The sequence below is a fragment of the Alnus glutinosa genome, chromosome 1 (genome assembly GCF_958979055.1).
Source record: "Alnus glutinosa chromosome 1, dhAlnGlut1.1, whole genome shotgun sequence".
NCBI lineage: Eukaryota > Viridiplantae > Streptophyta > Magnoliopsida > Fagales > Betulaceae > Alnus > Alnus glutinosa.
In genome coordinates, this window is record NC_084886.1 from 34,185,966 (window position 1) to 34,213,758 (window position 27,793).

At 40.7% G+C, this 27,793-nt stretch overlaps 1 protein-coding gene across 1 annotated transcript; it reads right to left on the reverse strand.

Annotated features, from left to right (window-relative positions):
* LOC133878981 (F-box protein SKIP16) lies at positions 1-27,793 on the reverse strand. The gene is made up of 5 exons (XM_062317541.1): positions 27,420-27,793; positions 20,009-20,719; positions 18,615-18,836; positions 14,729-14,835; positions 1-340 (listed from the first exon to the last, which is right to left on the reverse strand). Exons 1-5 carry the CDS (start codon positions 27,627-27,629, stop codon positions 262-264), a joined length of 1,329 nt encoding a protein of 442 aa, XP_062173525.1. The 5' UTR covers positions 27,630-27,793; the 3' UTR covers positions 1-261.

Here is a 27,793-nt window from a genome sequence, read left to right on the forward strand (position 1 = left end):
TAACAAATACTAATAAAGCATATTAAATTAATAATAATTGGAGTGACAACAGTGATATCAACAAGAGTATTGACATAATATTCAGGTCTTCTCGAAACAAGGATCCTTCATACATTTTGTGATAACCTGGGTTCAACTATAAACAAGGCCATTCATATATATATATATATAAAGCTAACAAGCTTTCACAAATCCAAAAACTCTTGACATAATTAATAACAAAGACCACATGAATACATAAGTAAGCTGGAGTTGCCACTATCAGAAAATGTAGTCTGGCAAATGGAGGGCAACCGTTGCCACTTTAACTTTAAATGGAGCACCTTTTGGGTCTGTTAACCTACACAGAAAGTTCAATTTCACAATCTCAAAATTAGTCAAATTTGTACTCTCTCTTATATGTATCGTAAATGCTATTCACAGGCCTTCCAATAGATTGACTGTGATTTTACCAGATATGTTGTGGTAAATTTATAAGTATATATTATGCAAGGGCTATGGCTCATAATCTAGAAAATTCCAATTTCAAATCAATGTAGATTCGGATTAGATTGTGGAATAAATACAAGAAAATTATTAATAGCAAAGTATACATATGCATCAGATTTGCAAACATGTATAGTACAAATAAGCCAACAAAAATAACCATCATATGAGAAAGTATTTGACCTATAACTGCTTATTTTCAAATTAAAATACAACTTGATAAGCCTTGAATGTTATGCATTCAAGCCCCTTAACTCGTATTTGTTAAACCTTAGTTATTTTGTAATATAATATTTTGTCGTGTTTTTCTGTTTGTTAGTGTTTTCAGGTCTTATGGTAAATGTGTACTCTACATCATGGATTTCTTCAAAACAAATGCACATTCAACACTTGGCTCGAGCGACTTAATAACTTGGCTCGAGCTAAGTACACCCAATCTGGCTCGAGCGACTTCATAACTTGGCTCGAGCGAAGTGTACCAAATATGGATCGAGCTAAATCCTCACTTGGATCGAGCCAAATTGGTCCAGTTAGAATCTGAAATGCGATCTGCACCGGATTTGGAGGAAGAGAGATTCTTGGAAGACTTGGTCAGTACGAGAACAGCTCTGTGATCCCCCAAAAGTAGTGTTGACTCGATTTTACGGAGAATGAGAGATTGGAGGTGAGAGAATCCCTTGAAAACAGGGATTTTTGAATGAGCTACAGGGTTTTTGAAATAGGAGATGATTTTGTAAAAGGATAAAAGGAGATAGCTCGTGGGCAGAAAGGGAGGGAGTTCTGAGTTCAGAGTGGAACCTGCCCAGAAGCTACAGAACAATCCAGGAGATGTCTTTCGCTAATTCAATAGAGAAATTCAGCTCCTCTATGAGTAGCTAATCTCTTATTCATAGGGAATTGATGAAACCCTCTCCAAATTCTATGATGTAATTTGTATTCATTGCTGGGATTTTCAGAGTATACACGATGATTGTTTAGCTTAGGGAATTGCAAAACTATTTGTAAAGTGTTCTTCAATGAAAATACTCATTCTTGATAACATTCCATCTTGTCTATAAGATAGTCTTTTGTCTTGAATGAATTCAACATCTTTATTTTCTGTGATTATGGGGATGATAGCTAGGCAATGGTATTAATTGGCATTCATTCAAGAAGCTTGATAGGTCATACTTAGGATTCATAAATCATGCTACATCTTAGCTTAGCGTAATTTGGGTAGATGATTCATGCAACCTAAGATGGGTTATTCTTGATTCTGGGTGATATGTATGCTGTTTAGGGATTGTATAGGCCATGCTAGGGAGTATGGATCGTATCACAAACAGTGTTTAGGTGATCGATCCGTATTAACCTAAGATGATTTATCATTTTCTCCAAAACAAAAGTATTTTCTTGTCGATGTAGTCGTCAACCATACGCGCATCATATCGTGTGTATACTGAGAATCCCACATGAGTACGAATGATCATTGGGATGAGGTTTGTGGTGGATTCAACCCCTATGTTTCTTTCCTTGAATTTCATTACTTGTTTATGCTTTAATTTAGTTTCCAAAACAACCAAATATCTTTATGAGTTAGATTAGAATTAATTCTGAGTATTCGATAAACATCCATCTAAGAACAGTCCTTACGGTTCGATACCCTCAAAAATAGCCCTATCCTATAAAGGATTCGTCCTATTGCGAGTGGTCTTTTATAATTGATCCGTAAGATCACATCACAACTTCTAACTTTAAGCACTTGGATCATAAAATAAACACTTTTTTCGCATCGCATGCACAAAAACTTTAACCAAAACTTAACAATATCTTGCCATTTGCTTGGCTTGCAATGAACTCTCGTTAATACCCTTTTAGCACTTAAATCTGGACATGTTAAACCCAAGTCACACATGGCTATCTATGTGGTTGAGCCAGTGAGTTTGGATTTTTCAGTTACAGTATTTTTTTTTTTTTTTTTTAACTAGTACATAGGGGTGCAACTTTAGTATACGGGAAATATACAAGAGAAACCCTAAATTACAGAAAATAACATAATTCCAAAAACCCAGAAAATTTCTTTTTGATGAATAATAATAATTTTATTAAAAGACGTACATTTCTTGTACACGAAGAGAACCAAGAGATCGAAAGCTCTAACTGCTACTACAATCTAGAAAACAAATAAGATCTATCAAATTCCCTGATGAAAGGTTAGGAACATAAACAATAGCCCAATCCATTAGAGATCTCATAAAGGAAGATTTAAAAAGCACCCTGATCTCGCTATCCTCAAAGAGCCGGCGACTCCTTTCTCTCCAAATGTTACACATTAAAAGGATGAGAATAACTTTCCAGATATCTTCTCTAGGATGTCTCCTCCTCACCCAAGAAGTTCTCAACAATGGAGAAGCTGAAGAATGTTATCGGGCATGGCCCAAGAGACCCCACAACTGTTAAGAACTAAGATTGTCCACCGTGAGGATTCTACCCAAAGTCGTTGCCCATAAAAAGAAAGCAATGCAGGGAGGGGCCTTCACCTTCCAAATGCTTTTCCAAGGGAATGCATTATGCTCACCTAAATCTAACATAGTATAGTAGCTCTTCACTTGAAAACCATGGCAGCTCAAAGGAATCCACACCATGCTATTCATTACTCCCGGATGGGGGTTCACAGAGTATAGAAGAGTAAAAAAAGAATCCAGAGATTCAATTTCCTAATCATGAGCATCTTGAATGAAGCTGAGATTCCAATGGGTGTGGGGGCTAGAGCAATCCATGTAATCTGACACCAAAGCCTCCTTGTTACGTGCTAAGGAAAAGAATTTAGGGAAAGAACACTTTAGAGCACTATCACCGCACCAAATATCGTGCCATAAGCGAATGCGAAGACCTTCCCCAACCTTATAGGAAACAAAATTGGAAAAAAAACTCCCCAATTTTTCCTAATATACCTTAAGAGACTCACCCCATAAGTACCTCATGCTTCCTCTGAGCACCACCCCCTCTATGGATCCCGTACTTCAACACAATCACCTGCCTCCATAAATAATCTCGTTCATTCCCGAACCTCCAAATCAATTTACCGAACAAGGCTTTGTTAAACAAAATAAGATTTTTGAAACCCAACTCTCTTGCAATTGGGGAACAAACAGTCTTCCAGTTTACCAAATGTAACTTGTGGTCCCCACCAGCGCTGTCCCATAGAAAGTCCCTCTGAAAACGCTCAAGTCTTCTAGCTATGCCGACTGGTAAAGGGAAGAGAGAGAAAAAAATAAGTAGGAATACTAGAAAGCATACTCTTGATGAGAGTAAGACAACCTCCCTTGGACAAGTAAATCTTCTTCCAACTCACCAGCCTCTTTTCCATTTTCTCAACCACCCCATCCCAAATGGCTTTAGATTTGAAGGGAGCACCTAGAGGAAGACCCAAGTAATGCAACGGAAGAGAAGAGATATTACAACAGAGAACATTAGCTAGCTCCTCAATGTGTGGGACCTCCCCCACTTTGACTAACTCGGATTTTTGAAGGTCAACCTTTAAAGACGAGCTCGCACTACTGGTTGCAATCTACTCGCAAGAAATTTCGCCAGGATCTTGTAGATGCTCCCTATCATTCTGATAGGTCTAAAGTCCCTTCTCTCCAATTGACCAAGCTTCTTCGGAATAAGAGTAACGAAAGTAGCGTTAAGACTCTTCACAAACCTCTCATGCTCATGAAAATTATGAAAGAAATTCATGAGAGCAGCCTTCACAATAGACCAACAGGAACGAAAAAAAAAAAAAAAAAAGCAATGGTGAAGCCATCCAGACCCGGCGCTTTATCTACCACTATATACCTCCATACTCAACAAGGCTTGAAAAACCTCCTCTTGAAACAGTGGTGGGATTCTTATCGTTGTTATGGCACTCCCAGCTTTGTCCTTACTAGCAAATCAAAGCAGTTGAAGGCTGATTTGATCCATTGGAACTAAAAGGTCTTTGGGAACATAGAAGTACGGAAAAACCATAGAGGAGCTCATTTCCTTTTTCTTTCATTCTTTGTACTCTTAGACGGTTGCGTTCCTCACACCTTTAGTGATTAGTTTTAATGATTTCCTTGTTTTGTTTTCTTCTTCTTCTTAATTGCCTTTCTTGTATACCCCATGTGTACTTGATTGCACTTTGCATTTTTAATGATATTACTTACTTTATAAAAATAAAAAAAAAATAAAAAATAAAAAAAAAGGCCTTGTTGGAAGAGATTCAAACTCTTGATGGTTTAGAAGAGGAGAGAGAGTTGGCAACAGATGGAGAGCTAGGAAGGAAAATGCTAAAAATGATTTGGCTTAAGTGACCCTTGTGCAAGAAATCAGTTGGAGGCAGGAATCGAGGGCTACTTGGCTTAAAGAAGGGGATCACAACACGGAGTTCTTTCATCATCTTGCTAATTCTAATAGAAGAAACAATTTTATCACTAGCCTGTGTATCGATGGTAATTAGGGGTGTAAACGAGCTGAGCTAATCATGAGCTTACTCGGGATCTGCTCAACTAAATTCTATTCGTGTTTGACTCGATTATTAAATGAGGCATTCGTGAACACGAAAGTAGGTTTAATTATTAAATTTTTATACAAACTCTTATAAACTTGGCTGGACTCGGTTAAGATTCGTGAACCTGCTCGTATAAGGATCGACTCGCTTATTAGGGTTCGACTCGTATATATATATATATATATATATAAAATAAATAACAAATAACAATGGACACTATATATTAAGTAGCAATAATTAATTGGTTATATGTATATTAAATAATAAAAATAAATAATATCAATACTTAATCATATGATCTAAATATTATCATTAGATACTTAGAAGTTAGAAATCGTTAGATCACATCCAATATCTAAGAGACTAAGATCATATGAATTGTTAAATCATATGATCATACGATAATACTTATGGTCATATGATCTAAGTATTATCAGTAAATAGTTAGGAATTAATATAATGATGATTCATAATTATTATACTTATTATAGATAATCTCATAAGTCATATGGTATGATATGATTCATAATTCCCACACAAAACAAGTACAAGTAGAAATTATAGCCAATGGTTAGATACATTGGTTAAGTATGATTTAAGATTTTAATATCTAGCAGATCTCAATCATACTTAGATATTTAGATTATATGATTAGATGATTATATGTATTAACATTAGAATTTAGATTATATGATCTAATTATTATGATCATTAGTCTAAAAAAAAAGTATTATCCTTAAATATATAGGATCATATGATTATATAATGATTATCAATGTTAATGTTTTTAACTTAATATATGTATATATGTTAGTTAATATTCATATTGACTATTATTACAATTTCTATAATTAGATACTTAAGAATCGTTAGATCACATTTTAAAATCTGAGATCAAATGATAATACTTTGCATTAAATTTCACTCAAATCTCTCTCAAATTTCCTTATAATCAGTTAGCCCTTGATTTTGCAAAAATCTTCTCTCCAAAAGTCACATGCCTAAGGCATGAAAATTTCAAAAAATTATCCTAATTTTTTTTTTCAAAAGTCGCATTAATTAAAGACCTAAACAAAAACAAACTTGATTTTTATTTTTTAAGAAACCTACACTTGAATTTGCATTACACACATTGACAATAATTTACTGTCTACGTAACAAAAGATTGAAGATAAAATGCTTACATGTGGTTCGATTTCTGTTCCGTCATCTCACTTTCTCTATCTCTCTTAGCCTTCTACTTGGTCCTCTAGCTTTGTATTTCGGTCATCTGTTTCGTTGGGTGGTTCTTTGTTCGGCGATGTAGCTATTTGGGTTGGTCGTCATAGTCCCGAGGGTGTCGTAGATGGATAAGATATTCTTAGTGGAGTAGAAGTCTTTCACCTTCTCGGTTTTGGGTGAGGCGTTGACGTTGAGGGTGGAGGAGAAGAGGAAAAATTGCCTGGGTGTGGTCTTTTTGAATGCTCAGAGCTCTGAGTGGCTTGCGTCGACATTGGAATTGTTGTTGGGTCTCCCGGTAGAGCAAGATTTTGTTAAGTCGTTCAGAGAAGGTTCGAAGGTTCTAATTGCTCAGAGAGGTGGGAATAAAGCTGGGCGCTATTTAGAGGAGACAACATTCGGGTTGGGCGGTCGGAAAGGGTCCATTGTTATCCCCGAGGACCGTGGAGGGTGGGGATGGCTTAAATTCTCCGACGAGCTAAGAAAGGTTGTAGACTTTTTCTCAGTCTCGATGGGTGGCAGGCTCGGCTCCTCTTCTTCATCGAAGAAGGCGATGGAGGATGTTCGGCCGACTCTGGGCTTGGCTCCAAAGTGGACGGGGCGTTCTTTTGCGGAGGTTTTGAGGTCGGATTCGACCACTGTTGCGAAGACTATGCCCATAGTGGGTGATGGTCGGTCCTGGTTAAGGGCTTCGTTGGCGACACCATGCGGCATGCAGAGGTTGGTCCGAGATCGGCGGTAGATTACTCTTCTTTGGAGGTTCACCCGCTTGATCTGTTGGACAAAGACCAGTCTATACGTCCGCAGGGTAAGTACTCTCATTTGAATTTTGAAACTTTGAGATTGCGGACGTGGCGTAAGTTGGGTCCCGATTTTTATTTGGCTTTGGGCCGGGCTGTGAGGAGAGTTCTGACCCGGTTTGCCGGGTCGGGGCTGTTTCGAAAACTTTTAGGTTTTTGCATGGCCCGACACAAGCAGAAACCTATAGTTTCCTGTCCGCCGCCATCCTCGCCGGAGACGTCAACGGAGGTGTCCTCTGGGTTGGTTCTGAATCCGCTTCCTCCTGGGGGTTTGGAGGTTACAGCATTGGGAGCTAAAGAGGGCGCGAGTCCAGCTTCATCGGCTTTTGTTGGGGTTTCCTCTAGGCCGGAGCCCTCGTCGGCGACAAATACAAGGACAGTTTCAAGTACGAAGGTTTCTTCCGGGGGTGAGTCGAGTAGGTCCCAGGTGTTTCCAACGGTTTCTAGCCGGACTCCAGCCTCTAATATGTTCGGTTTCCCCCCTTCTCCGGCACCGGATCTGGGTTTTCCGGAGGATTCTGCTTCTGTCTCTTTTAAGTTCACTCCTTTGGGGAAGCTTCTGATTCCTAAACCCCTTGCTGCCCCTCCGTCTCTCACCGAAGCAGCTAATTTAGGAGAGAAGCTGCGTTCTCCCCTCCCTGTGGTGGTTTCTAAGCCTTCGGTGTTTTTTTTTTTTATAAGTAATGATAGGTTTATTGAAAGCGTAAGGCGCCCCTACGTACACTAGAAGTATACAACAGGAAACACCTAACTAGAAAGCGAAAAAGAAGCAAAAAACTCAGCAAAGCTGATAGATAAAGGGTACAAATAAGCCATCGACCAGACATACAAGGTATGGAGAAACAATTCTAGCACCTCCTCTAGGGAGCTTTCTAGATTCTCAAAACACCTAAGGTTTCTTTCTCTCCAAATACACCAAAAAAGGCAAATAGGCACCATCTTCCAAGAAGTAGCGCTCTCAGATCTCCCAGACTTCCACCAACAAGCAAGTAAGTCAAGCATGCTCCTAGGCATGACCCACGAAATACCAAAGCGGGAGAAAATGGTATTCCATAGAGCTGAGGCCAGATCGCAATGCAGAAGAATATGGTCCACTGATTCCCCATCCCGCTTGCAAAGACAGCATCTATCCACAATAATTAAGTTCCTCTTCTTAAGATTGTCCAAGGTCAAAATTCTGCCTAGAGCTGCAGACCAAGTGAAGAAGGCTGCCCTCGGGGGAGCCTGAGACCGCCACACACACTTCCATGGGAACCGAGTACCTCCAGCACACATCATAGAACCAAAAAATGACTTCACCCTGAACACACCTTTCTTGGACGGGACCCATTTAAGACAATCTGCCCTCTCCATATTCACCTTGGTAGAGTCCAGCATCTGGAAGAAAGAGGCAAAAACATCGACTTCCCAATCATGAGCCTCTCTAATAAAGCTTACGTTCCATTGAATGGACCCGCCCAAACTCTCCAAATTATCAGCTACTGACGCATCCTTCACCCGAGCAATGCCAAAGAGATCAAGAAACACTTCTTTCAGAATCGAATCACCACACCACAAGTCATGCCAAAATCTAATCCTACTCCCATCCCCCACCTCAAATCTAAAGAATTTGGAGGGTGAAAAAATTGAAGGAAGGGCATTCTGTGAAGTGGAATGATGGGCTACTTTCTGATTCTTTGGAAGCCGTGAAGATGTCAATTGGCTACGTTGATAAGAGGGTTACAGGTGCAGAGCCGCCAGCTGAGAAGGCGGCAAAGCCTCCTACAATGAAGAAGTCAGTGACGCCAATGCATCAGGGCCTTTTTGGGAAGGGGTTTCTCAACCTTCCCCCGATTTCAGTCCCTCCCGTGGCACTTCAGGAGGTGGTAGGTCCTTCGTCCCCTTCGAGTAGTTGCTTTAATGGTGTCTCCCAATCTCGGAATTGGCCAATTGGTTTTGATCATAATGGGGAGATTGTGGTGTGGGAGGAGGATGAAGATGATTATTGGGATGGTTTGCCTTTAGATTGGGCGATGGATGGGGATTTTGGGGAGGAGGCTTTGTCTATTCGGGATGCCATGAAAGAGGAGTTCCAGTTTTTTGCGCGCCAGAAGTCTAAAGGGAAAAGAGAGCTTCTAAATTTGCATAGTTCCATCAACTATGGTGACGCGAACTACTCCTCTAGGCGTAGGAAAGGCAAGGCACACATGTTGTAGGTTTGTTGTGCCTTGACGGGTAATGGGTAGTATTGTTCTTAGTTGGGTTCTTTTATAGCTTGTTTTGGTTCTTTTGTGTTCTGGGGCCTTGGTGTTGTGGGTTTTTTGGGGTTAGCTTTAGTTTTCCCTGTGTATACTTCTTGTGTACTTAGGGGCGCCTTGCGCTTTCTTTAATAAAGTTCTTCTTACTTATAAAAAAAAAAATGCTTACATGTGCCAACCACCACCTTTTGTTTTGTTTTTTGTTTTTGTTTTTTTTACAAAATGGCATGGTTGTGATTCTTCCCCATTAAGAGTGGTGTGACGTGACTAATGAGAGAACCCCCTGCATTTCTTACGCAAAAGTAACCCAATTGCATTGAATGTGTTTGACTAAAATGTCACTCACTCACGCAGCCACACACAACCCTAGCGTTTCTTCCAAAGCTGCAAAGCAGTACTCATACACTTTCCTATGCGTTTGAACGCACCAGATGTCTTGCACGTGTGCTCCAAATAGCTCACTTTAATCTAAGCCGTTAAATTTCTCCCTTATGCCATCCAGCTATCTCTCAATATCTCTTAATGCTTTCCACGCATTACCCATGAATTTTATAGCTTCCTGAACTTTGAATTTTAACCTTCCAACTTCTTCGTTTGTTCCGCTTTTTTTGTTTACTATTCTCCATATTTCTAACTCTTCATCTAACAATTGGGAAGATAAACTACTACATAACTTTGCCGACTTCTCTTATATTCTAACAGTGGTGAGCATGGTGTTACACTTAACAATCTCCAACCCTATGGCTCTCTATCCCACATTTCTACAAGCCCATTCATGGATGAGCATGGTGAAGGACTAGAGGTGTCCACGGTGGATTCAGGCGAGGCTTCACTGGTGGTTGCCGAGGGGAGAATGTGGCCACGGGGGCCGGTGCAGAGCACGTTGTGGCGAGGAAGAGAAGTGGGTGCCTGTGACGAAGCTATTTGTTAATTTCTTTTTAACTTTTTTTTATTTTAATATTACTCGGGTCGTTTTTTTTAATATTACTCGAGCTGATCCGACCCGAGTACTCGATAAGGCACTTGACTTGGCTAATAGGTGAGCTCGAGCTCGATCTCAATCTCACACAAGGTTTACCCCTTGGCGAGCCGTGCTCGAACCCAGTTTCTTGGCTCGTCTCGAGCCCGAGCTCGAGCTTGTGGAAACCGTAAACGATCCGAGCTCGAACAAGGGATATTCACTCAAGATTGGCTTGCTTACAACATTAATGGCAATAATACTTCCAAGAAAGAGTTGATTAAAGATACTATCATCTAGGGGTGTACAAACGGTTATAACCGATAGTTATTGACTAAAACCGCTAACCGCCTAGGCGGTTATTGCATTTTACTGACCGCAGCCGCTAACCGCCTAGGCGGAGGCGGTTATTTTTATAACCGCCGGTTAGCGGTTATTGAGTAAATAACCGGTGGTTACATAACCGCTTTATAATTTAGGTTTTTAGCTAATTTCAGGCCAGTTTTGAACCGGTTTTAGATTGGTTTTAGGTCGATTTTGGGCCTGTTTTGGCCACTTTTAGGCCGGGAAGGGTATGCTTTGTTGAGTGCATCCGTTTTTCTTTTATAGCTAGTGTTCACTTCCAGCTTCTCTTATTCTTTCGATGTGGGACTAAAAGCTTATGGGTTTTTCTTTTATAGCCAGTGTTCACTTCCAGCTTCTCTTATTTTTTCAGTGTGGGACTAAAAGCCTCCGGGCATCGATTTGAAAGACCAACATGTGCATGCCTTGCCAAGGTAATGGAGGATTCGCTTGACAGCGAGAGAGATGAGGACGATAACACTGCAGACAACAGCGACAACCCAAGTGGGGGTATACTCCAAACTCTGTCCCTCTTTTCCCCCTGCCATCTTTAATTCTCAGTCCGCTGTTTCAAATTCCTTTCTTGATCAATATCACGATGGACCCCATATACGCGAAAAGAAAAAGGTCGGAGATTGAATGGAATCAATCACAGGAGATCGATCGAAGCTGCGTAGAGTTGTGGAGATGGAGAGCTACACTATATATTAATAATAGTGTAGAACGGAGAAGTCTGAATGCAACGAAAGGAGGGTGTGAGAACAGAGAAGAGTTGACCAAACCATAGACTTTTAGAGGGGCCTCTAAAATATTACTATATCATTATTATCATCAATCTTGGAGCAGTTCATGCAAAAATACGAATGAGCGTTATAAATGGAGATGATCCTAAATTCCTAATCATTTTCCTTTAAAGGTTTATATGGAGGTTTATATATATATATATGTGTGTGTGTGTGTGGGTAGGCGGTTAGTGGTTATTTATAACCGCTTTTGAAAGCGGTTATGCGGTTATACAGTTAGCGGTTAGCGGTTTTAAAGCGGTTATAACCGCTCCGTTTATACACCCTTACTATCATCCAATACTACTCGAATCTCCTTACCGAATCAGTTCATTGGCGTCCCAAATTAGATGGTTGAGCGTTCCACTGTTTAGATTCTTCCGAAGCGGTTTGGCTGGAGAGACCATATCAAGAGGAGGTTTTTCAAGCCTTGCTGAGTATTGAGGTAGACAAAGCGCCAGGTCCAGATGGCTTTACCATTGCTTTTTTTTTTGTTCCTGTTGGTTTATTGTGCAGGTTGATCTCATGACTTTCTTTCATAATTTTCATGCGCATGAGAGGTTTGTGAAGAGTCTTAACGCTAATTTAATTACTTTTATTCCGAAGAAGCTTGGTCAATTGGAGATACGGGACTCCAGACCTATTAGCTTGAAAGGAAACGTCTACAAGATCCTAGCAAAAGTTTTTGGTAGTAGATTGCAGCCAGTAGGGGGAGCTCTTATTCTAACAGCCAGAATGCTTTCATTAGGGGGCATTAGATTCTAAACTCAGTTCTTATAGCCAATGAATGTCTGGATAGCAGATTGAGATAAGGAATTCCTGGGGTTTTATGCAAACTTGATATGGAAAACGCTTTTGACCATGTTAATTGGGACTTCATTCACTATATTTTGAGGTGAATGGGTTTGGCTCAAAATGGAGGATGTGGATTTTTGCATGTATTTCCATGGCTCACTTCTTGATCCTGATCAACGGCGTCCCGCATGGCTTCTTCGGTAGCTCTCAGGGACTTTGCTAAGGGGACCCTCTCTCTCCTCTTCTCTGTCTTAGTCATGGATGCCTTCAATAGGATGCTTTCTAGAGATGGATGGGGTCTTTCTTTCTGGCTTCTAAGTAGACAATCTCAACAATTCCCCCTTGAAAATTTCACATATGTTGTTCGCAGATGACACTCTTATTCTGTGTGATGCTGACGTGGATCAAATCCGTAATTTGGATCACATTCTCTTGTGTTTAGAGGCCATTTCGGGGTTAAAGGTTAACCTTCAAAAATCCAAGCTAGTCGCAGTGGGAGAGGTCCCGCACATTGAGGAGCTGGCTAATATTCTCTGTTGTAATATCCATTCTCTTCCGTTGCGTTACTTGGGTCTTCCTCTAGGTGCTCCCTTCAAAACTAAAGCTCTTTGGGATGGGGTGGTTGACAAAATGGAAGAAAGGCTGGCAAGTAGGAAGAAGATTTACTTGTCCAAGGGAGGGCGTCTTACTCTCATCAAGAGTACGCTTTCTAGTATTCCCACTTATTTTTTTATCTCTTCCCTTTACCATCTAGCATAGCCACAAGACTTGAGCGTTTTCAGAGGGACTTTTGTGGGACAACCTTGGCAGGGACCACGAGTTACATTTGGTAAACTAGAAGACTGTTTATTCCCCAATTGCAAGAGGGGGGTTGGGTTTCAAAAATCTTATTCTATTTAACAAAGCCCTACACGGTAAAGGGCTTTGGAGGTTCAGGAAATGAACAAGATTATTTATGGGGGCAGGTGATTGTGTCGAAGTACAGGATCCAGAGGGAGTGGTGCTCAGAGGAAGCAAGAGGTACTTATGGGGTGAGTCTCTGAAGGTATATTAGGAAACATTGGGGAGTTTTTTCCAATTTTGTTTCCTATAAGGTTGGGGATGGTCTTTGCATTAGCTTTTGGCACGATATTTGGTGCTGTGATAGTGCTTTAAAGTGTTCTTTCACTGAATTCTTTTCCTTAGCACGTAACAAGGATGCTTTGGTGTCAAATTACATGGATTGCTCCAGTCCCCACACCCTTTGGAATCTTACTTCATTCGAGATGCTCAAGATCAGGAAATTGAATCTCTGGATTCTTTTCTTACTCTTTTATACTCTGTGAACCCCCTTCCAGGAGTAATGGATAGCATGGTGTGGACTACTTCAAGCTGCCATGGTTTTGTAGTGAAGAGCTACTATACTATGTTACATTCAAGTGTGCATAGTTCATTCCCTTAGAAAAGCATTTGGAAGGTGAAAGGCCCTCTTCGCATTGCTTTCTTCTTATGGGCAACGGCTTTGGGTAGAATCCTCACGATAGACAATCTTAAAATGCAGGGGTTTCAGCTGATTAACCGATGTTGCCTCTGTAAGAAGGATGATGAAACTATTAATCATCTTCTCCTTTATTATGAGTATGCCGTTGACATCTAGCACTTAGTTCTTAACAGTTTTGGGGTCTTTGGAGCCGTGCCTGGTAACATTCTTCAGCTTCTCAATTGTTGAAAATTTCTTGGGCGAGGACATCCTAGATAAGCTATCTGGAAAGTTATTCCTGCCCTTTTAATGTGGAGCATTTGGAGAGAAACAAATCGTCGGCTCTTTGAGAATAACGAGACCAATGTGTTTCTTCCTTCTTTTTTTTTTTTTTTGATAGGTAAGAGATCAATTTTATAGAAAAAGCGTAAGCCACCCCTTAGTACACTTGAAGTATACAGGGAAAACATCTATCTAGAAATAGAAAAGCGAGTGAGAAAGTCAAAAAAAGAAATATACAAAGGATGGACATAAGCCGAAGTCCAACAATACAAAGAGTGATAGAGCAAAGAAATGATCTCTTCCAAGTCTTCAAAACTCCTATTGTTTCTTTCCCACCATAAGCACCAAAAGATACAAATAGGCGCCATTTTCCAAGTAGCAGCACTCCTTGATCTACCAGATGACCACCAACATGCAAGCAAGTCAATAATCCGTTTAGGCATAACCCAAGACATCCCAAAATGGCTAAAGAGAGAATTCCACAAATGTGTTTCTTCTTAAATCCTCTTTTCTAAGATCTCTTCTGGATTGGGCTATTGTTCATGTTTCTAACTTTCCATCATGGAATTTGGTAAATCTGATTTGTTTTCTAAATTGTAGTAGCAGTTAAAGCTTTGAATTTGCTTGTATACTCTTAGTGTACAAGGAATTTACGTCTTTTAATAAAATTATTATTATTTTTGATAAGTTAATAAAATTATTATTATTCATCAAACACAGGCATGTTCATTTCATCTACAGCAGGTAGGTTTCATTGAAGTGCACTCATCCACTTGCATGTTACTCATATCTCATAAGGACTCTTCAGACAAACTTAAATAAAACTAAGTTGAACAAATGATGGGTTTTTGTGTACCTGCCAGGGACAAATGTGAAAGATCCCTCTATAGAACCTGAAGATGCTGATAAAGGTGTGCAACTCTCATAAACAAATTCTTTCTCACCTGGATGCAATAGTGGGAACTGCAACCATATAAAACAATAGTAAGTGCTTCTCATAAAAGTTAATCTGATTCTGGGCATAGTTTATATTATAAATGAAATAAAGCAGCAATAGATCTACATGTTTTAAAGAGAACAAGAAGTTCAGATCAATATTTTCCAATAGGTAAGAGGTGCATTTTTCATATCATGATAGTTATTCATTTTCTGGACCATTTCGTATGATGAGTGCTAATCGAGCCTCCATGAGCTGGGCTGATGCCTGCCCGAACTCAGCCGCCCAGCCTGATCTCTGCTCCATCTTCTGCCTGAGCTCAGCCTGAGATATGGGATAGGCAGGGCCAAACCTAAAAGTGATGGATTGTTCTCACTAAAATATTTTCATGTTGCACCAACATGTCATCAAATTTTGATTCCGAACCAGAAAATAAGATTTTATTTTGGTCAGGGCATTTCAAGAAACAGTAGAGTGAAGCTTTCTGATTTCCATCATGTACTCTCTTGTTCTGCAATCAAGCAGTTCATCTTAGGTTTTTTGGCAACCATATATAGCATCATCTCCAAAAGAGACGAATTAGATATCTGTTTCTTATCTTTTGCTAATCAGTAAATCACTTCAATCAGTCTCACTAGCTTAACCTTGTTGAGGGAGCAATTGTATGTCCCCTTTATTGTTGATTTTGAATCGTCATCACTTAAAAAAAGGGGGAAAAAATTTGAAATATTTGTAAAGCACATGACAATGCATTTCAGGTATTTAAAGACATTTCTTATGAAATAAGAAAACGCATTATCAAAGACATGATGCAAGATAGGTTCAACTACCATATATGCAAACTCATCATTCACACTTTACTTGGATTTAGCTAGTTCAAACCCTGCTAAAGGGAGGAGGGAGGTAATCACAAGACCAAACAATCCTTTGGTTGTGGAAGCAAAATATGATAGTTTGAGTGGTGATTGATGTTCTAAGGAGGTAGCGGGGCTTTTTAGTGTTGGAGTATGGAAACATATTAGGAGGGAGGGGATTTTCTCGAGATTTATTAGGGGTGGGTGTCGGGTATATCGGTGTTGGAAACACCATTTCCGACTCCCGACCTAAATTGTCGGTAAAACTTTTTTCCGAGAAGAAATATTTTCAAAATTTTCAGATAATTCGGAATAATCGGATAAATCGGTAATCGTCAGTCGGATAAATAGGCAATTCAACCATTAATTCAACAAGATTACAGCCTAAAATTCCAAGTTTCCAACAAACCCAATAACCCAAAACTCCAAGAGTCTCAAACAATAATCAAACCCACAAATCACAATATATATAAATCAAAGAAAAAAAATAAACCCAAGTACCAATTCAACGGGATTGGCTCGTGGTCCGTGCACATGTTCATGATCTTCTCACTGCACAAACTGGACTTGCTTCCTACTAACAATCTCAATGTTCGTAAAGATGTTCAGCTTCTCTACAATCTCGGGGAGTTGCCTCAACCGTCCCAGATGTACCAGCTGTGCAAGAAGTGGCAGCAACCAGTCTGTTGCATCGTGGTACATGTGGAGGCTTGGGGAAGCAAAGGGCAGCAGATGGGTGTGAGGCGTGAGTGGCGGGGAGGGAGTGATCTAGATTCTAGGGTTAGCAAATGATGCGGTTTGGGGAGAAAAGAAAATCGACTATATAGAGTAGCAAAACAGAGTCGTTTTGGTACTCTAGTCGGGTCAAGTCGGTAACTGACGAAAATCAAATTTTCACCGATTACCAACCGACTATTATTTCGAAATATAAATTTATTTCGATTTTCAAATTTTTAAATATACGGTAGGCAGTAGGCAGTCGAAGGCTGTTCGGTGGCGGTCGGTGGGTTTTCGGTAGTTGGTAATCGGATAATTTGCCCACCCCTAAGATTTATCAAATATAAAGTGGGAGATGGGTCTAAGATTCGGTTCTGGCATAATGTATGGTGTAGGGATCAGCCATTGAAGGAAGCTCTTTCGAAGTTATTTTGTATTGCTTGTTGTAGGGAGGCGTGGGTTGTGGACAACATGCAAATTTCCAATGGTGTTATTTAGTGGAATGTTTCTTTTGTAAAATTTGTACAAGATTGGGAGGTAGATTTGGTGGTTGCATTTTTTGGTGTGTTATATTCCCTCAGATGGAGACCAGGTGGTGAGGATTGTATTTGGTGGATACCTTCAAAGAGTAAGAAGTTTTAGGTGAGATCGTATTTTCACAAGTTATCTACTTCGGGGGGTTCTTTTCCTTAGAGGAGTATTTGAAAAACTAAAGTCTATTTAAAAGTAAGCTTTTTTGTGTAGACAGTAGCTCTTGGTAAGATTTTGACCTTGGATAATCTGAGAAAAAAAAGAGTAATAGTGGTGGAATGATGTTGCATTTGTAAGAGGAGCGAAGAATCTATTGATCATCTTCTTCTCTATTGCGAAGTGGCAAGAGAATTATGGAGTGTGGTCTTTACACTTTTCGGCGTCCAATGGGTTATGCCTGCAAGGGTGATACAGTTAGATTGTTGCAGAGGTCAGATGGGTAGTCATTCAATTCTAGATATCTGGAGGATAGCCCCGTTGTGCTTAATGTAGAGCATATGGAGAGAACGGAATACAAGATGTTTTGAAGATCGTGACAGGACAAAAGAAGAGCTCAAGAACATCTTGGTCAAATCGCTTTTTAATTGGACAGGGCCGTATAATATTTCTCATATTTCTAATTTTTCTAAATTTGTGGAATTTTGTTCTTCTTTTAGCATTTAAGGGGGACTCTCTTTGTATAAATCATGTCTGCTAGGGTTGCGCCCCTCTATGCTTGTCAATGAAATGAGTTATTAATCCAAAAAAAATGTTGAGTAAATGCAGTATGAACCTTTATGTAATAAAATAGAACTTCGACGAAATTAATTTTGAAAGGGATCTACAGAAACAGAGGATAGCAAAAGAGAGAGGAAAGAGATACTTCTACCTATTCATCCACCAAAGCTTAACACTGAACTTTCCGTCCTGGATTGCATTTCATGCTTGAGAAAGCCCAAACTCTATGCCGACTCAATAATGCCTTCGAAATACATATGCTTGATAGTATTTCTACAAAATTGTGCTCATATACAAGAAAACTTTCGCTTGAAGTTGGTGCCAACTAGGTTTGAATTTCTTTATTGTGTGAAATTACATTTATCTAAAGGGAATATGAGAAAGTTAGAATTTAAATGCTTTGGCTTTTACAAATTGACACTGAAGTTCAAGAGTCCGTATTGAATTTTCAAAACAAAGAAAAATTCACAAATCTTTAGATTATGTGAAACTTTAAATTTGAAAAGCTTCAAATGACAGGAAATTACTCATCACTATAATGAGATAGGGCTGTTGTTATTGGCAAAAGAAAAATAGCATCAAGGGAGATGCTCAAATAGGGTGGGGGGTGGCCAGAGTCCTTGGAATATTTGGAATTCAATTGAGGGTTGGACAAAGATTATCAGAGAAGCAGGTTTTGAGGTAAGAATTACTTAAAAGTGTACAAAATCAGGCAAGCAAACTGCTTGGCTCAATTAAGTCACTCAACTAAAATATCCATTGGTTGCCATCAGTAGATTCATGTAGATATCATAAATTTTGTCTTTGATGATATTAATTACATTGTCAGCCAAAATTGTGTCTGCACCAACTTCAACCAAAAAAACAAAAGATGGAGAAATTATGAGTCCTATTAGATTCTTTCAAAGAAAGACTTAGATTGTCCATTCAGAGCAAGCTTACACTAGTGGAAATTATACAAGATAACTGATTGTACGAAATTTTACCTTTCCTATTACTGCTTCATCATTAACCTCGGATACTATGCGGTCATAAGCACGGATGATCCAATGCCTCCAATGCAGTTGGCATGAGCTGAAGGGAATTCCATCAATGATGCATCCTTCAGGCTGAAGGGACATGCGGATCGAATACGAAAATGTATACTTAGCATGATCCTTCTGAGCGTTAGCAGCTGCCTCCGGAATAAACACAGCAGAAGCACGAACCTTAAGAAAATATTTATTTATTATTAGTTTCCATATGACAACAGAGAAGATAATAGTAGCTGTAGTGGATATGTAATTAGCAACAGGAATCACACCATAACAGCTTCTACAATAATGACATGAATGAAAAGGCCAAGGATATAAAGTCGAAGAGCTCTTTGATAACCAATGATAAATGAGAAGAGCTCTTGAATCTTTATATCTTTCCCAGACTATATCTTCTAACTCCTACTATGTTATACATAATCCAACACATATTCTTGTTACAAGGATGCTTTAAAATGACTTAATTTATGATAATCAAATTATTAGAAGAAAGAGAAATAGTTCCAGCAACTTTTACCACTCTCAAACAATCAGTATAGTGCAATACAATAGAAACCCCTCTCTATAAGTGCAAAATACTACTCAGACATGATAGATAGCTCCAGCAACTTTGAACAACTTCACAAAGTGTATGAGCCTAAATCCATAATTAATGGCTGCTTCAACCAAACATCTGATGTTATGGTAGGTCTGCTACATTCCAAAAATACTAAAGACCATTCTCCAAGCCCCCCACCCCCCCCCCCCCCCCCCCCCCCCCAACAACCCCCAACACAAATAAATGTCCATTGTATAAGTGTGTATCACCGTCCTAGTTATAAGATTTTGACCTGTTAGACACTGTTTTTTTACCCTATAAGACACATGGTTGTCACATGCTGCAAAAATGAACTACATCTTGATACTGGGTACAAACCCGTACACACCTGATGAAAGCATGTGTTCTAGGTGATTTTACTGACAAAGCTTAGCAAGTACTAATGGATAGAGTTGCATAACAAGCAATCATAAAATACATCATACAGCACATAACAAGGTGAACAACACTTATCTGCCGCTCTAAGAAAAAAGTAGAAAATATAAGGGGGATGGTGCTGGATCGTGTAAGTTTCAAGCAGGGAACAAGGAAGCTTCACAAAGTACCAATTTTTAAAAATTTGAACCCATTCATACAGTGCAACCTTAAATACATGATATCCCATGCTGGGGTCTATATGAAGTCCAATCTGGTACATACTAATATGCCTCAGCAGGATGCATAAACCACCACACTTCACTGTTTTTCTCACCATGCCAAAATAAAAGCATGAAAAGCTAAAATATGAAATCCATATGTTTTGACTTACTTTCACCCCATTGGTTATAGCAGTGGAACAGAGTGGAGGTTCCTCTGGAAACAGACTGATACTTCTGATATTTTCTTCTTCACGAAGTTTAATAATGCCATTTTCTAAGCGACGGCCATGTTCTTCTAACCATAGTAGCATTGCATCCTGCTGTTGATCACCATTGAAATCATGCACTGAACTTATTAATTCCTTTGGTACACATGGAATCATTTCTCCATCAGTTGGAAGATTTGCAGTACCAACATAGAGTTGACCAGTTGTACAGTTCAGGAAAAACAACTTGCTGGCATATGCGGAACCAGCCACAACAATATACTTAGATTTGTTGGAAAAACCTAGGTGACGTACTACTGCCTTTGTTTTTAAGATCACCTCTCTTAAAGGAAACAAATACACATTTACCACGTGGTCATAAAAAGAATAGCCACCTATGAGTCCCAATAAAGTTTCATCTGCATATTGTCTAGCCGTAAATTCTTGACCATCACAAAACCGATAGAGGATCCTTGTGGGAAGAGGCAATTTCACTTTCAAGATTCTCTCTAAATGTTGAATATCAGCTTCTGATGCACCCTTGCGAAGTGTAGCTTCAGCCTCCGGAAAATTAATGCCCAACCAGTTCTTAAGTCTCCCCAAACATCTTTTAACCCGCATGACCAGCAGCCAAGGATACATACCGAAAGCTTCCCGCCATATTTGATAAGATTTCTAGAGAGAGAGAGAGATTTGTCAAAAAAAAATACCACTTGAATTGATTTCATGATACAACTCAGCACAGCACAGCACTAATCTTAACTAATTAGGACTCGCAGCCTGAACATAAGTTTTTATGAACAAAAGACTGATATCTGCCATACGATTCAACAAGCAGAAAAGATGAGTTGACTGCAAATAGATATAAACAAAAAAAAGTAACTGCATGTAACTCAGAAATGGCACTATAATCACTGAAGGGGATCCATTATATCCAGTTAGTTACTTGACAAACCGTGCTCCAACAGAAGTGTTGAAGTTAAAAAGGGAATACCACGGGGAGAGAATAAGCCACTTCTTTTGGAAGGTACTAAAAAGTCTTCGAATGACTCCAAAACATATAGTAAACGGTTAACATTGACCTCTTAGAATTCGACTCAAGCAGTCATGTCAACCAATTTTCCCATACATACATTTCAGTTAGAAATTTCTCACACTGAAAAGGAAGGAACCAAGGTAAGCGCTAAGGCCCACCAATCCATTTCTCATTGAGAGAAGAAAAGAAGAACCCAACCAAGACCCCACTTGAAGAATGTTATGAGCCTGAATTGCATGGTATGTAAAATAAAAGAAAGAACTGGATAAATTGACACTTCGAGGGGTAGCCTCCTTTTTGGTTTGAAATTCTTCTGATGCCTTTTCATTGATCACAACTGCTAGTTAAATACTAGTTGAATTACAACATAAACATTCCTTGAACAAACGTGCATAACAGCCCACCTATTGCTGTGCACACAACTACCTTAAACACCACTAAACCACCTGCTGTAACCACGTTCCACTTCTTTAGGAGAAGATGGCAAATGGTAGCATCCTTTTAGGGAAATAATAGTTCATGCAGAAAACCAAATAACAGGACACCAACATCCAAATAACAGAACACATAAAAGAAACACACACGTGTACTTTAAATAACATAAGATGGCACCCAGCTGTCTTCTAGGCTTCTAGCTTGTCCTTTTCCAATCCCACACGTGTCCCATGGTGAATTAGATCAACTCCACATGTCTCCTGTTGAACTACACACGAACTCCCTAGAATTCCAGCTTCAGACTAACGTACACATAACATGTGTCAATTTATCCAGTTCTTTCTATTATTTTACATACCTTGCAATTCAGGCTCATAACAAGCGGTATCAGAACCGCGTTCTTGCGACTATGGTGGATGGGACTCACTTTGCTCAACTCTCTGAGACTGTAGCAGCTACCAAACAAGAAACATCAGGCAATTTAGAAACTCTTCGACAACATACAAAGCTCTTAAACAACCTGGTGGAACAAGTAAGTACCTTAGCAAGTAATTTTGCTTTCTTTAGCCAAAAGAATAGCCAAAGCACCAAAACTCCAGAGGGTCCAAATGGGGAGGGCAGTGGAGAGAAAAGTAAGGATAGCAGTGGAGGAGGGAATAAGAATGGCAGGGAAGAGAAGGGGAAGGAGAAAGAGGGGGAAAATAGTGGAGAGCATAGTTATGTTGAGAAAGAAGGGGGAGTTCATACCCGACCACTTAAGTTAGATTTCCCTAGGTTTGATGGTGCTGAACCAAACAACTGGATCCTTAAAGCCCAATAGTTTTATTCCTACAACAACACCCCAGAAAGCCAGAAGGTATATGTAGCTGCCTTTCACATGGAAGGAAGAGCTCTCACATGGTATCATTGGTTAATGGATGCTGGATATGCAGGAGGATGGGAGGATTTTGTCAGTGCTCTTAGAACCATATTTTCTCCTTCCGCATTTGATGATCCTGTAGGGGCTTTTACCAAGCTCAAACAGACATCAAACGTAGAGGACTACCAAACCCAGTTTGAAATCCTTTCCAACAAAATCCAAGGCCTTAGTGAAGAGTTCAAAGTTAGCACATTCTTGAGTGGACTGAGGGAGGAGGTTAGAATCGTTGTCACTATGCTAAAACCTAAGGATTTAACCACTGCCTTTGGGTTAGCTAGGTTGCAGGAAGAGGAGGTTAAGTTAAGAAGCAAGGGATACAAATATTCGGCCTGGGGAACCAATTCCCAGGGGTATACCAAGCTAGCATCCACCCCAAACCCACCTAGAATCACTGCCCCTAACCAATCAAACACCAACAGCCTTACCCCTTCATATAACCCCAACCGAAGGACTAGTATCCCCATTAAGCGGCTGACCCCAGCTCAGATGCAAGAAAGGAGAGAAAAGGGATTGTGCTACAACTGCGATGAGAAATTCCAACCGGGCCATAGGTGCAGCCGACCAAGGTTGTTTTTGTTGGAAGGAGTAACACTGGAAGAATCTGAAGAAATAAGAGTGGAGGAAGTGGTGCAGGAGGAGGAAGTTGAAGTTGAGAGTCAAGAAGCCGAGCTGTTAGGCATTTCCTTGCATGCCTTGGCCGGAGCATTGGCACCTCGAACAATGAGGTTGATGGGAAAAATAGGAGGGCAGCAAGTGGTGATTCTCAATGAAAAGGAAGCACCCACAGCTTTGTGGACCAGCACCGAGCTAAGAGAATTCACCTTCATGCCGAGGAGAGGAACCAGTTATCAGTGATGGTGGCTAATGGAGAAAAGGTCCCCTGCCCAGGCTGCTGTGTAGCTGTCATTTCAGCCTACAAGGACAAGAATTTCAAGCCAATCTGCATCTTTTGACTCTTGGAGGCTGTGACATGGTGCTGGGAGTTGATTGGCTGAGTACCTTGGGTCCTATCTTGTGGGACTTCATTAAACTCACCATGAAATTCAACACCATACCCGAGAGGTCACCTTGGAAGGGCTGAACCGGTTTGCAACTCATCTGGAGGTGGGAGAGGAATTACCAAAGCAGGCAGGAGCTGAACATAAGGGCATTTGGCAGCAACTCTCAGGAGCAGAATCTCCAAGGGTCCAGAAATTGCAGGACCCGGCAATAGCTGAATTGTTGGATGGATTTGAAGGGGTTTTTCAAGAACCAACTAGACTACCTCCCAACGGAAGTTTTGATCACCGAATTCAATTGATAGAAGGAGTTCTGCCCACCTGTGTCAGGCCCTATAGGTACCCTTATTATCAAAAGGAAAAGATTGAGAAGTTGGTGAAAGAGATGTTGTCAACAGGGATTATCAGAGCTAGTCAGAGCCCATATTCTTCGCCAGTTTTGCTAGTGAGGAAGGCTGATGGGAGCTGGAGGTTATGTGTAGATTACAGGGCACTTAACAAGAACACGATCAAAGATAAGTACCCTATACCTAACATAGATGAGTTATTAGATGAATTACATGGGTCAGTCATATTCTCTAAGCTAGATTTGAGGTATGGTTTCCACCAAATTAGAATGCATGCTGAGGATGTCCCAAAAACAGCCTTTAGGACTCATGAAGGGCATTATGAGTTCTTAGTCATGCCCTTTGGGCTGACTAATGCCCTTTCAACTTTCCAAGGCCTTATGAATGATGTTTTTAGACCCTACCTAAGGAAGTGTGTTTTAGTGTTTTTTGATGACATCTTAGTCTATAGTAAGAGTCTTCAAGATCACTTAAAACACTTGAAGGCAGTTCTAGGATTACTCCAGCAGCATCAGTTGTATGCCAAACTTTCAAAATGTCACTTTGGTTGTCATGAGGTAGAATACCTAGGCCATGTTATATCTGAAGAATGGGTAAAAGCTGATCCTTCAAAGATTGAAGCCATGCTTAACTGGCCAATTCCTAGCAACATCAAGGCCCTAAGGGGATTCCTGGGGTTAACCGGGTATTATAGAAAATTTGTGAAGGGATATGGAGGAATAGCTTCCCCACTAACTAGCTTATTAAAGAAGGATTCCTTTAAGTGGAGTGACAATGCAGAGTTGGCTTTTAACGCCCTTAAGAAAGCCATGACGACTCCTCCGGTTCTAGGCCTACCCGAATTTTCCAAGCCCGTCATCATAGAGTGTGATGCATCTAGGGGAGGGATAGGAGCTGTTCTGATGCAATCCGGACAACCTCTGGCTTATCTTAGTCAAGGGCTGAAGGGTAAAAGTTTGAGTCTATCTACTTATGAGAAGGAGTTATTGGCCTTGGTTATGGCCATCAGGAAGTGGAGACATTATCTGTTAGGGCATACTTTTAAGGTGAGGACTGACCAACAGGCTCTAAAGTATTTGTTGGAACAAAGGATTGGTACCCCTGCTCAGAAAAGTGGGTATCCAAGTTCCTAGGATTTGATTTCATGGTTGAGTACAAGAAGGGAAGGGAAAACCGAGCTGCAGATACACTGTCCAGGAAGGATTGGCCAGAAGAAAATCAGGAAGCAATACCAGCTGCAGGTGAGCCAGAGGAGCTGAATTTGACCACTAACAAGGAGGTTACTACCATACACAATCAGGCTATTAGCACATTCCAACCATCTTGGACCAGGGAGCTTATCAGCAGCTATGCCGAAGACCAGCAGCTTCAGGAGTTAATTACGCAGTTCCAGCAAGGGGAACTGGATGCAGAGAAGTACCGATTCCACCAGGGACTTCTTTTCTATAAGGCACGAATCCACTTGGGCAACTTGAAGGCCTTCCAGCAGCAGGTCCTGCAACAATTTCATAGTCACCCATTAGCAGGGCACATGGGAGCTCAAAAGACCTACTCCAGACTCAAGAAAGAGTTCTACTGGCCTGGTATGAGGCAAGAAGTCAGGAGGTTTGTCAAGGAATGTGAGGCCTGCCAGCGCAATTAAACAGAAAATCTCCATCCTGCAGGATTGTTGCAACCATTACCAATTCTAGAGCAAAACTGGACTGAGGTGAGTATGGACTTCATTGAAGGCTTACCCAATTCCCAAGGGAAGGATGTTGTACTAGTTGTGGTTGACAAGTTAAGCAAGTATGTCCATTTCACACCTCTGAGCCATCCCTACACCGCAGCTTCTGTAGCTCAAGCTTTCGTAGATCATATTTTTAAGCTCCATGGATTGCCCAAGTCCATTGTCAGTGACCGAGATCCTGTGTTCACCAGCCTTTCTGGAAGGAATTGTTCCGAGTTACAGGGACCAAATTGTTGATGAGCTCAGCCTACCACCCCCAGACCGATGGCCAGACAGAGATTATGAACAAAGGACTGGAGGCCTACTTGAGAAGTTTCACAGGAGATCGTCCTCGTGATTGGTTGAAATGGCTATCCTTAGCCGAGTGGGCATACAACACTTCCATGCATACCTCCACCAAAATAAGTCCCTTTGAAGCAGTCTACGGCTTCCCACCTCCTCGTCTCATGCCATTTGAAGCTGGAACCACAAAGGTGCAAGCCGTGAAAAAAGAACTAAAAAGCAGGGAGTTTATTCTCAAACTCCTCAAAGAAAACATCCAAGACGCTCAGTCCAGAATGAAACATTTTGCGGATAAATCTAGAACCTTCCGAGAATTTGCAGTAGGCGATTGGGTCTTCCTCCGACTGCGCCCTTACCGTCAGATGTCGGTCTCCCTCCGCCGGAATCTCAAGTTGTCACCACGTTACTATGGTCCATTTCAGGTAACCCAGAAAATAGGTACGGTGGCCTACAAGCTTGATCTCGCTGCCAGCTCCAGAATTTACCCTATCTTCCATGTTTCGCACCTTAAGAAGAAATTGGGTGATCACATCACACCCCTGCCGGAGTTGCCGATTCTCACCTCTGAAGGAACCCTGGCTCCCGAACCTAAGGCGGTGCTGGACAGGCGTTTGAAGAAGAAAGGAAAACGAGCAGGAGCTAAGTTGCTTATCCAATGGAAAGGGACCACCGAACAGGATGCTACTTGGGAAGACTTGGAGGATTTGCGGAGGATTTTCCCTGACCTTGTGGGCAAGGTCTTCTGAACAGGGGAGCCATGTTATGTGCACGTTAGTCTGAAGCTGGAATTCTAGGGAGTTCGTGTGTAGTTCAACAGGAGACATGTGGAGTTGATCTAATTCACCATGGGACACGTGTGGGATTGCATAAGTACAAGCTAGAAGCCTAGAAGACAGCTGGGTGCCATCTTATGTTATTTAAAGTACACATGTGTGTTTCTTTTATGTGTTCTGTTATTCGGATGTTGGTGTCCTGTTATTTGGTTTTCTGCATGAACTATTATTTCCCTAAAAGGATGCTGCCATTTGCCATCTTCTCCTAAAGAAGTGGAACGTGGTTACAGCAGGTGGTTTAGTGGTGTTTAAGGTAGTTGTGTGCGCAGCAATAGGTGGGCTGTTATGCACGTTTGTTCAAGGAATATTTCTGTTGTAATTCAACTAGTATTTAACTAGCAGTTGTGATCAATGAAAAGGCATCAGAAGAATTTCAAACCAAAAAGGAGGCTGACCCCTCGAAGTGTCAATTTATCCAGTTCTTTCTATTATTTTACATACCTTGCAATTCAGGCTCATAACAAAGAAAATGAGATCTAACAGCTTTGCTCTCAACTGGGTTCTCAATGAAACCATGAAAAGGGGGAACCCAAAACACTTCTTTGCTGGCGTTTTGGTTTCAGTGAAGTTCCAGTCAGGAGCGATACGTATATTTCTTCCGCGCTTTGGTATTGAAATTGGACTAAGAATCATCTTTTCCAAACGTCAAAAAGCATTCTAATGTATATACACACCAAAAATTTCACATCTTTTTCCGGCTACTGAAATTGGACAAAGAGTTCGATTTTTTTTTTTTTGGCACATTCACTCCATTAATCATAAAAGAAAATATGAAATAGGAATTAAGTATATGAACCTTGAAAGAAGGGGTAGGGTTTCCGAGAGGATCAAGGGGATGCTTGAGGTCAAGATCTTGGGAGCAGAACTTGGACCAGAGGGACTCCGCCGAGGCCGAAGACCTAAGCTTCTTGCTGACGCACGCTGCTGTCGCTGTGTCTTTGGGACCTAACTTCGTAAGAATTACGTGCAATGCTAGATCTCCCACCGCCTCCAATTCCAAACCCATCTCTGTCGGCCTCTCGACTCTCTCTGTATGTTGTAGTATGGTGGGAAAGCTTGAACTGAGACGACGTAAGAGCGTTTGTTTTGCCCCTCCCAAGCTCGCCCAAACCGACTCTTCTCGGTGTTGTCGCTCTCTCTTCGTGTGCTCGTGTGACCGAGTCAAAACGC